The sequence below is a fragment of the Melitaea cinxia genome, chromosome 8 (genome assembly GCF_905220565.1).
Source record: "Melitaea cinxia chromosome 8, ilMelCinx1.1, whole genome shotgun sequence".
NCBI classification, from domain to species: Eukaryota; Metazoa; Arthropoda; class Insecta; order Lepidoptera; family Nymphalidae; genus Melitaea; species Melitaea cinxia.
In genome coordinates, this window is record NC_059401.1 from 8214814 (window position 1) to 8226833 (window position 12020).

At 41.1% G+C, this 12020-nt stretch overlaps 1 protein-coding gene and 1 long non-coding RNA gene across 2 annotated transcripts; both read left to right on the plus strand.

The window, feature by feature from the left end:
* The first annotated feature begins 7442 nt into the window (after positions 1 to 7442).
* LOC123655975 lies at positions 7443 to 7798 on the plus strand. Its single transcript, XR_006743481.1, has 2 exons — positions 7443 to 7576; positions 7702 to 7798. It is a non-coding gene; the product is annotated as an uncharacterized LOC123655975 (long non-coding RNA).
* Positions 7799 to 8144: 346 nt separating this feature from the next.
* Positions 8145 to 9539, plus strand: LOC123655854 (piggyBac transposable element-derived protein 4-like). Its single transcript, XM_045591602.1, has one exon. The coding sequence runs from the start codon at positions 8145 to 8147 to the stop codon at positions 9537 to 9539; it is 1395 nt and encodes a 464-aa protein (XP_045447558.1).
* The last annotated feature ends 2481 nt before the right edge of the window (positions 9540 to 12020 follow it).

A 12020-nucleotide genomic window follows, 5' to 3' on the forward strand; every position in this document is an offset into this window, starting at 1 on the left:
AATGCTGGGAAGAGGGGCGATTTTCTCAGGATATGCGAGATGCAAATATTGTTACATTGTATAAGGGGAAAGGTGACCGCGGCGATTGTAACTCTTACCGCGGCATATCTCTTCTTAGCATCGTTGGCAAACTATTTGCAAGGGTCATGTTGACTAAACTGCAAAGTCTTGCTGAACGGGTATACCCTGAGGCCCAGTGTGGCTTTCGCTCTGAACGGTCAACCACGGACATGATTTTCACCCTTCGGCAACTTCAAGAGAAGTGACGAGAGCAGAACACGCCCCTGCTGATCGCATTTGTTGATTTAAATAAAGCTTTCGATACGGTGAGTAGGGAGGGGCTATACATCGCGCTTGAGAAAATAGGATGTCCCCCAAAACTGCTGAGGCTGGTGAAATCTCTTCACGATGACACGAAGGGTACCGTTATCTTTGATGGCCAAATGTCCGACGCTTTCGACATGCAAAGAGGGGTTCGCCAGGGCTGTGTGTTGGCACCCACTTTGTTCGGCATATTTTTCTCCTTGCTGCTGAAAGTTGCCTTCGGTGATGCACAACAGGGAGTTCACCTACACACAAGAGCGGATGGGAAATTGTTTGGTACCGCCCAGTTGAAATCTTCCCGTAAACGAGAGGATTTATATATCGATAGTCTGCTCTATGCCGACGACGCAGCCTTCGTGGCGAAAACTCCCGGTGAGCTTCAGACTCTGTTGGACAAGTTTGCATACGCATGTTCGCTGTTCTCCATGTCCATAAATGCAACGAAGACCGTAATTGTAGCGCAGGGCTACACCTACCAGCCTTCTATCTTGCTGGAAGGCAAACCCTTGAAAGTAGTCGACAAGTTCTGTTACTTGGGGTCAACTGTGTCGAACAATCTTTCCGTTGACCGAGAGATTGATATCCGCATCGGCAAAGCGGCCACGACGTTCGGCAGGCTGCGTACAAGAGTATGGAATAACAAACACCTTACCGCAAAGACTAAGATGATAGTCTATCAAACTTGCATATTAAGCATACTCTTGTACGGAGCCGAAACCTGGACGTCGTACGCCAAACAAGAGCGAAGACTTAACACTTTCCACATGCGCTGTCTCCGTAGCATACTTAACATCACGTGGAAGGACAGAGTAACAAATGAGAGAGTGTTGGGGATTGCACAGCTTCCTAGCGTTGTCGCTCTCCTCAAACAGAAACGCCTGAGATGGCTGGGACATGTACACCGAATGAGCAGTGCGCGTTTGCCCAGATAAACCTTATTGGGCCAAATTGCGTTTGCAAAGCGTAACGTGGGGCGACCTATGCTGCGTTTCAGGGATTGCGCTAAAGGTGACATGGTTGCATTTAACATTGATCGCAACTCTTGGGAAGACCTAGCATCGAACCGCAATGAGTGGCGGAAGACCATCTTCACGGGTTGCAAAACCCACGATAGCACCTGGTTCGAAGACCTGGCTCAAAAGCGTGCCAAGAGACACAATCGCGAGGGGGCTCCTCCACCGATGAATCCCAATATGTGTGTCCAAAGTGTGGACGAATGTGTCGTTCACGGATTGGCTTATTCAGCCACGAACGGCGTTGTCGCATAAATAACACAGACACTGATTAAATCATCTGTCAAGATGTTACAGGCCTTATGATGATGAGTAGCGTAGTAGTTGTAATTATTCCTGTAAAAAAATTATATCTTTCCTAGAGCTTAAGCAGCAAATACCACATAATGTTAAAATTTACAATCAAATACATAAATTGGAATCCACCCGGAAAATATTTTCAGTGCGTAAAATAAACCTTTATTTCTTCTGTATTTGATTTTGATGTTAAATAATTCAAATTAATGAAGCTATTTTTATATAATTTCTGTTTTGCTTTAGTGTTATGATCCTATTTGCGATAACATTTATATTTGATCAGATTTTTTTTTTGGAATACAAAATCTTTCACAATCCAGCACTGATTTGAGTAGTTTTTTATAAGTCTTTTAGCGTATACATATGATTATATAGAGTAAATACAAGCAAGAGACCTTCATTGAAACCGTAATATATTAGAATACTGGCGCAATATGGTTATAGATATCTACCAGGTGTTTTATTAACAAAAAACTAAAAAACCTTTTTTTTTCTCTTAGTCGGCCTGACTAATGTTTGTATAGACAAAACTTAGAAATTTCTTACACGTCGAATTAATCTTATTGTTATTTGAAATTGTATGAAACAAACGTATTATTATTATTATTAAATATGACAATCCTACCACAGTAAAACAAAGCGGTATTTTGTGAAACTTCAAAGCCATTGGACCGTTGTATGTTTTACGCTGTCATGTTACTTTGTATTTAACAAAGGAGCTATCCGAATTTATTATACATTGTAAAATTTAATTCAAGTAATATTTAATGTGACACCCGTTTACCTATTTATCATTTGCTATTTATCATTTCATCATCGATTTCATCTCTTGATACTTAAAAATGTATTCGGCAGCAATGAACCATTAAGACTGTGCTAGACATAATGTTATTTCTGGTACCACATTGTTCTAGAATGACAAAAAATCAACTTGACTCTTAACTAGGTACTGTAAACGGAGGACACAAACTTTTCTGCGTATTAATTGATCTTAACCAAAATAATAGGAATTCCACAAGAATCAATTATAGGAGCTTTTTTCTTTTTTAAACTGACTTACTTTGTGGTATAATTTGTGATTTACTTAATGGTGGTTTACTTAATTTGTGGTATAAAGTTACTGATAATTTTTTGTCTAACCTTTTAATTTTTAAATATTCCTCGAAGATCGCTCAAACTGAACTGTACTCGCTCGCCTCCCTGCGGCTATTTATATCGGCCGACACGAGGCCCAGACCATTCTGGAAAGTTCGCGCATGTGCCCGGTTTTCGAGACTATACTTCAACAAAGTTCCACAGTAGTTCCTCTAACGCCATCTAGTATTGAGTAGAGAGTTTCATGCGGTCTCTGTCTTTATGTGGTTTCAATGGTTGCCGCTAGATGGCGCTAGTTTCTTCGAGTGTTCGTAACACTACTCCCCTCTTAGAGATGCTCGTCCCGAGCATCGTTGTTACTGCCATGGTAACGCGCCAAACGGTCTAGGTGTACCACTTTGAATGCCCCTCTTGGTTGCTTTTGAATCCTGTAAGTCACATCATTCAGTCGGGTAACCACTTTGTATGGACCGTCCCACTTGGTCTGTAACTTTGGAGATTTCCCTTTCCGGCGGGTTGGGTTATGCAGCCACACCAGTGACCCTTCCTTGAAGCCGCTCGTGTTCGATTTCCGGTCGTATCGGGTTTTCATGTTCTCACTTGACTGTAAACCATTTTCCCGAACCAAGGCGTGTATATAGCGCATTTTTTCCTTTAAATCGCTGACATAGTCTTGTACGGTATTTGATTCCTCCGGTGACCCTCCAGTCAATAGGTCTACTGGTATTCGTAATTCTCTACCGTAATTGACATACGCCGGGGTAGCTTTTATGCTCTCATGCTCGGCGGTTCGGTACGACAGAAGGAAGAGCGGTATATACTTGTCCCAATCTTTTTGTTTGTCGTCTACCAATTTCGCCAAATGCCTCTCAAGGGTCTGGTTAAATCTCTCAACCATTCCATCAGACTGTGGATGGTACGCGGTGGTCCTCGTCTTATGCATGCCCAAAATTCTGCACACTTCCTGGAATACTTGCGATTCGAAGTTCCTGCCCTGATCGGAATGGATTTCTAGAGGCACGCCAAAGCGACATATCACTTCTTCGACTAACTTAGAAGCGACTGTTGTAGCTTCTTGGTTTGGTATGGCGAACACTTCGGGCCATTTGGTGAAGTAGTCCATTACGACCATAAAATACTTGTTTCCCGATTCCGTTACAGGAAATGGTCCCGCTACGTCAACTGCAATTCGTTCCCACGGCGCACCGATGTTATACAACCGCAGATTCCCACGGCTCCTGGTCTGTGGTCCTTTTACAGCAGCGCAAGTAGTACATTTGCGGCACCAATCCTGTACATCATCTCGACAATGTAACCAGTAAAATCGTTCTCGCACTTTTGTTAACGTCCTCTTGACACCTAGATGACCTCCTGATACGCCATCATGTATTTCACGGAGAACATCTGGTACTCTTGTTCTTGGGACAATTATCTGAAGGTGGAACTCTCTGCCGTTAGTCTTCTCCCATTTCCGGTAGAGTATTCCGTTTTGAAGTATCAGACTGTCCCATTGAGCCCAGTACGTCTTAGTGACAGCGCCAGTGGGTGCAACCTCACTCGAGATTGGTTTTACGTCACCCCGTTTCTTCCATGTGATGATGTGCCGAAGATCGTCATCTTTTTCTTGAGCTTCCCTCATAGCATCATTCTCCCAGATACCCAAAGGACTTGTTCTTGTTAGCTTTAATGTGACTTCATTAGATTCTTGCTTAACACAATGTTTGCAGTCTTCCGAACACTGCCTTCGTGAGAGTACGTCGGCATTCCCATGCATCTTTCCACTGCGGTGTTTCGTCTTGAAGTCATACTCCTGATCCCGGGCAGGAGGCGAAGCCCTTTGCTTCTTCAGCTCCTCTATTTGTTCCTCGATCTTTTTCATCCTTGCTATCTGGGTCTTCTTTTGCGGACAGTTGAGCTGAAGATGGCCCCTCTCGCCGCACTTGTAGCACATGACTCCAGAACTTTTCCTCGTAGGAGCCTTAACTACCTTGACTTCCTCAGAGACCTCGCGGATCTTATGGGTCTGCCGTATGTCATGGCGAACAGCCTCGACCTCCAAAGCATGTGCCAATGCTTCCTTTAACGACGTATGGTGACGAAGCCTCACTGCAGCTCTGACCTCCAGGTCTTTGATTCCGTCGACAAATGCTTGAACAATATTCGTGTCTACCATCTTGGTGTCTACTCCTGGGTGTGCCTTCCTGACGAGTTTCTCAATTTCCAACGCCCACTGTTGTAGTCCTTCCTCTGAGCGTTGGACTCTGTCACGCAGTTGGGCACGGAACACGTGCTCCAAGTGTTGCTCCCCGTATCGGGATTCAAGTGCCTCCATCAAGTCTTGGAACCCGTTTCCTGTATGTGGCAGTGTTTCCAAAACCGACAAAGCTTGCCCTCTGAGCGCAACAGTGAGAGCGGTCAGGCATTGCTCTTCCGTCCATCCGTTGGCAGTAGCAACAGTCTGGAATTGTCGACGATAAGCGTTCCACGAAGTAGTGCCGTCGTATGGAGGCACTTTCACTTTTGCTCCTTGCCCCACTCCGGTAGTTCCACTAGACATCGTGATTCTCATGGTTTCAAGGCGTACTACTCTCTTCTGTAGTTCAGCGAGGCCGGTTTTCACATTTTCAAGATCCAATCCTAACCCGGTAACTCGTTTTTCCACTACGTCGACATCTTTTCGAAGCTTAGTCACCGCGTCACTAACATCTTTTACAGCCCCAAGCGTTTTTTCTTGGAGCTCTTTTTGTTGCTCTTGTAATTCTTGTAAAGCACCACGAATTTCAGCCTTTTGTTGCTCTTGTGATTTTTGCAAAGCACCACGAATTTCAGCCTTTTGTTGCTCTTGTGATTCTTGCAAAGCACGAATTTCAGCCTTTTGTTGCTCTTGTGATTCTTGCAAAGCACCACGAATTTCAGCCTTTTGTTGCTCTTGTGATTTTTGCAAAGCATCACGAATTTCAGCCTTTTGCAGCTCCATTAATTTAATTAAACTTGCTAATTGAAGAGCCACTTGAGAGTCTGTAGAAGTTACGGTGTCACTGGTGGGCGCGGTAAGGTGGACGGGTCCGGTGGGCGGGGCCTGATACAAAGTGGGCGGGGCCTGAGCCTGAGTGGGCGGGGCCTGAGTCCGAGTGGGCGGGGCCTGAGTCCGAGTGGGCGGGCCTGTGTCCGAGTGGGCGGGGCCTGAGCCTGAGTGGGCGGGGCCTGACTCGGAGTGGGCGGGGCCTGGTGGGCGTGGTCAGTGGGCGGGGCATGATAGGCGGGGTCAGTGGGCGGGGCTTGGTCCACGGTGGGCGGAGCTTGGTCCCCAGTAGGTGTGGCCTCCGCAGCTCGTTGCGCCCTTGTCCTGACGCCCTTGACGTCCTTAAAGTCTTCTCTCGGAGTCAATGGCATCTCCAAATCTCACTTCCGACACCAGTTGTTACGTGTTAGGGTTCGAATGATTTGGAGAGAAAGACCTGCTGACTCTTTTCAAGACTTTATTCACTAGCACTAGGTTCAACACAAAGCACTAGGTTCAAACACTAAGCACTAAGTTCAAACACTAAGCACTCACTATGTCCTCAGTCGTAGCCAATGTCGTAGGTTTCACTGGTACCACTCTTGATCACTAGTTTTCACTCTTGAAGTCGCCTCGAAGATCGCTCAAACTGAACTGTACTCGCTCGCCTCCCTGCGGCTATTTATATCGGCCGACACGAGGCCCAGACCATTCTGGAAAGTTTGCGCATGTGCCCGGTTTTCGAGACTATACTTCAACAAAGTTCCACAGTAGTTCCTCTAACGCCATCTAGTATTGAGTAGAGAGTTTCATGCGGTCTCTGTCTTTATGTGGTTTCAATGGTTGCCGCTAGATGGCGCTAGTTTCTTCGAGTGTTCGTAACAATATAATGTACATCGCTTAAGTCTGTAATAACCCACTACTGGGCATAGGCCTCTTTACCCGTGTAGGACTAAGATTAGAGCTTAATCCACCACGCTGCTCCAATGCGGGTTGGCGGATTATATGTATGTATATATAATAACATTATTTGTAACCAGTAATATACCAATTTATATTAACCCACCAGTGATGACTCAAAAGTATGTGAGACCGGGTGGTTCGAAAATGAAGAATAACTTTTTTATTCTGAACTGTTCTTCCTCACGTTTTCGAGTGGATGCATTATTTTATGCTGTCACTGTCCAGTCTACTCGGCCATAGCCTCAAGATTATCTATACAAATAAATAAAATTGGAGTGTCTGTTTGTAACATTAAGATATCCGCTTTTTACTAAATGCATATAGTTATATACACAGTACATATACCAAAATGACATTTTTTTGCAATCGTTGTCTTTCTAATCTAGCTAGCTATCTAGCTCATGTATTAAGGAGTAACTTAGACTACTTTTATTTTCGATATATTGTAACTTTGCGAGCTGAAAAATATTTTTTTAATTCTATGCGGATGAATTCGCGAGCACAGAGCCACACATTATATAGTTTGTAGAGTTTTGGTGACAACCCGGTTGGTGAGGCCGGTGTCACCAACTACGTAAGTCAAGTGATAATTGTCTTTTCTTTCTATTTTACATATTTTGATACAATATTCATTTATTTGTTGTTATCTATATTTCGTCCCACTACCATGTTATAACAATTATGAATTGAAATAGAATTGATCGATGTTCTACTAAGATATTTACATTGACATTTTTAACCCTAGACACCTAACCTTCGTCGAATCGACGAGTACGCCGCACTAATATCGCTATTTCTTTTCGCCACGCGCGCCGATCACAGAATCTTCACTTGTCAATTCAGTATTCGTCGAGCTCTTCCGGGTGACGACCGCGCCTGGCGGGTAAGTACTTCTCTTTTCGAAATATTACGAAAATAGTCGTCATTTTGACGAATGGTTAGGGTTTGTGTATAAAATTTTTATAGTGTTTGCTTTCGTTTGTTTATAGTGTTTGTTCTTTTTTACAGCTTTTACCATGGCTTCCAAGCGATGGCTGACTGAGGATAATATAACACAACTGTTAATGGATGAGGAAGATCCCAGTGCGTTAGAGGAGTCATCGAACAGCGAAACAGAAGATAATTTAGAGGTGGATGATGCAGAAAGTGACGCTCAAGATGAGGTTTCCGACCATGAAAATATTTCTTCGCTTGATCTGAACGACAATGTACCGGAGCCAGAAATTCCTTCAACTCTATCTGAAGAAGGTTCAGGTAATAATTCAGCTATCTTGACCTTACCCCAACAAAATATTCGAAGTCAGTCCCGTCATGTTTGGACTACGAGCAAAGGTCGTACTTCGAGTAGAGCAGCTGCAATAAATATAGTGCGTGTTGCCAGAGGACCTACTCGTGGTCTAAGGGATATAGAGGATCCTCTGCTGTTATTTGAACATTTTATAACTAATCAGATGCAAGAAGATATTGTAAAATGGACAAACGCTGAAATTACAATAAAAAGGCAAAACTATGAACAAAATACATCAACTCAGAATGAGACAACCAAAGAAGAGATTAGAGCTCTCATAGGTATTCTAGTCTTATCTGCAGCTCTCAAAGACAATCATCTGTCTCTTGATGAATTATTCAACACCGAGTATTCTGGCTCAAGATATGTGTCATGCATGAGTAAAGAAAGATGCGATTTCCTCCTACGATGTCTGCGTTTCGATGACAAGACATTCCGCTTGCAACGACAAAAGGACGATCCCTTTACACCTATACGAGACCTATGGGAGATGCTTATGGTTCAATGCCGCCAAAATTATGTGCCTGGATCAAATGTCACCATTGATGAGCAGCTATTGACTTTCCGTGGAAGATGTAAGTTTAGAATGTATATTCCGAATAAACCTGCGAAATATGGGGTTAAGTTAGAAATGCTATGTGATAGCGGCACAAGGTATATGATTGATAGTACACCATATCTCGGGAAAGGAACCAATACTAGAGGTGTGCCATTGGGGGAGTATTTTGTAAAAGAACTTACTCGCAGTATTCATGGTACAAACCGGAATGTAACCATGGATAACTGGTTCACATCAGTACCATTGGCGAAGCAGTTACTCCAGCAACCTTATAAAATGACGCTTGTAGGTACTTTACGAGCCAATAAAAAGGAAATCCCTGAAGAAATGAAGAACTATCGATCAAGAGCCGTCAATACGTCGATGTTCTGTTACGATGGTCCCCTAACGCTTCTTTCTTACAAGGTAAAACCATCAAAAATGGTTTACTTACTTTCTTCGTGTGACGAGGACGGCACAGTTGACCCCCACACAAAGAAACCTCACATGGTTCAATTTTATAATAGTACAAAAGGTGGCGTGGATACGTTTGACCAAATGTGTTCAGTAATGTCTTGCAGCAGAAAAACTAGTCGGTGGCCACTCTGTGTTTTCTACGGTATGTTGAACATATCATGTATTAACAGCTATATAATTTACTGCCATAATACTTGTGTAATAGGACAAAAAGTAATGACTCGACGTGATTTTATGAAGAAGCTGCATATGCAACTGGTAGAATCGTGGCTCAAAACCCGTCTGGAAATTCGTACTATGCCAAGACACGTGAAGGATAAGATAAAAAATGTGTTAGGAGTGTCCATCGAGGAAGGTCAAGGTCAGCCATCATCATCTAACAATGATCTTCAGCCACTCGAGGCTGTGAACAGAAAAAGAAAGATTTGTGGCCTATGTTCATACAAAAAAAGGCGCATGACAAAATGTTACTGCTCAAAATGCAATACCGCAATTTGTGGTGAACATAAAGTTGATTTTTGTGTACAGTGCGCTTCAAAATAATTAGTTTTTTTGTGTTTTACCAAGTAACAAGACTATTATAATTTATGTTTGCCAAAGAAAAGAAGGCTATTTTTGTTATGTTTTTTAAATTTTATTTGTAGGTAATTGTCTTCATCATTGATCTCAAAAAGTCTAGTGTTTTGTAACTTTAGTATAAAATAAATATTTTCTTACCAAACTACAAATATTTTGTTTTATTTTACTAAAATAATGTATGTTTTACTTTATTAACTTTTAAAACTACCGAGAAAATACATATTTTTATAAAATTATACGCCGCCAAAAACTGTTCGTCAAATCGACGAATGGTTAGGTTAAAAGGGATATGTTCGAAGGTTAGGTGTCTAGGGTTAAGAAATACACTTTTTTTTTAACATGTCTCATGAAATAAATTACCTGTATTTGTAGGCTCTTTTCCATGAAGCAGTGCTATCCTATGAGGATAGGTAACACGAAAGGTGGAGTCTATGCCATAGAATATTGGTGATGTCATTACAATTATACCCGAGCAACCAGGCACTGTCCTATTGTGGTATTTTGCAGTATGCTAAACAATGTTTAATATTAAAAAATGTTTGGTATGCTAAACATTAATATTAAAATTCATTAGTTCTATGACATCACTTCATTAAAAGTTTGACTTTGAACATATACCTATTAAAATAATAATTGTATTGCTCGCAGACGAAAAAAACCGACTTCAATTACATCAACAAATAATACAACGTAGGTAGACGATTAGATATAACACGAAAAGTAGTGGTTAGATCTCAAATAAATTTAAATGGGACCAAATGTCACACACCATCTTTTGATTTTTTTTTCTGAAGTAACATACATAAAAAAAATACAGTCGTATTGAGAACTTCCTCTTTATTTGGAAGTCGGTTAAAACAAGTTAAGTGTAAAAAATTATATTTGTATCTTGTATTTGTATCGTATAACTATGCAACGACTGGCTTTGAAATACAGAGGCCGAAGACGGGCAGCAGCGTCTTCGGTGCTACAAAGCCAGCCCTGCGGTAACCTGCCTGCCCAGCGTGACTATGGGCAACACACATGAGGTCACCCCATTTTTGGCGTGAACTTATGGAGGCCTATGTCCAGCAGTGGATTGCAATAGGCTGAAATGATGATGATGATGATGATGATGATGATGATGATGAAATGTCTGTCGTCAGCGGGGATCGAACCCGCGACCACCAGCGCAACAGCCAGTGCTGTGACCACTGCGCTAACGTTTCGTCAAAATAATAAACAATAAGACAGTTACTTAAAGTTAATGTCAATTTTTTTATAAAAATACAGCAGTATAAGATATTCGGTTTAAATTAAGTACTTTCATTGTCAAAGAACAAAGGAGCCGGAGTTCTAAAAATGTATTTTATGTAAAATGACTAACAAGCTACAACATTTGAAAAGAGTTGTCTTTTTGATGATTTCTGAAACACTAATAAATTGTTGCCATTTATTCGACTTTTTATTAACTCTGGGCTCGTTTTATAATCTCGGCGTTATAATTTAATCCAAACAAAGAACTTTTACACTTATTATTTTTAACGAGTTTTGGCTTTAAGCGAAACAATGAAAGGTATAGTCAAATTTTCAATTTTTTAGATTATAATGAGCGTTGTTTCAATATTAACAATTTAAAATTATTTCCACTGCTTTTATTCAAAGCACACTTGTTATAAATAACTGTATAAAATGCGTAAAATCTTTATTCTTTTGTTTTGAATGCCTTTTAGAAATGATCTTTTATTTAAGGACAGTGAGATGGAAGGAGAATACTCAGTTACTTTATTTAATAGGTATACTTTCTTGTGTTCCTTTCTATGATGCAGTGCCTTGCAATAACAGACACGTTATGAAGATGTTCCTAGGCAATCGTGCGTCGTATCGTCGTCGTCAGAAAACAACTTTCAAATGTTAATATGTCAATTATTATTATTCATTATGAAGTATCTCCATTTTTTTGGGGTCTGTTTATAACTGTTGTTAGAAATAATATGCTTCAAGCTTTCATTGGAATAAAGTAATATTTGACGAATAAAAGTAATACGTCATATGAAAGAATTTTGCGACTTACTCCAAGTGATGGATTCTGTGGTAAAGTAAAAATATACCGTTAAAATATTATTTATTCTGACACTGAAATATGGTAGCAGATTTTGAAACGATCGGTAGTCAAATTTGCAGTCAATCCTCCTGTTTGTCGATCAACTCGGACTGGAACTGTGGAAATTGATTTTATTATTTGTGTTCCGCTGTAGACTAAATTCGCGTTTTGCCATACAAAAAACAAAACCACATGAAATTGTACCATAAATTGTGATCTAGAATTCAACCCTGAACGCACTTGACATAACAGCTAGCTCTCCAATTTCGGTATGTTTTGCTGTGTTTGGATTCTGCAATTCTCACATAATATCACGTTTGGTGAGCTAAAAATTTTATATAGGTGTACATAATAAAAGTTAA

Bases quoted from the DNA above. Each gene is read 5' to 3' on its own strand.
- LOC123655854 (XM_045591602.1), top strand. From the start codon at position 8,145: ATGCAAGAAGATATTGTAAAATGGACAAACGCTGAAATTACAATAAAA.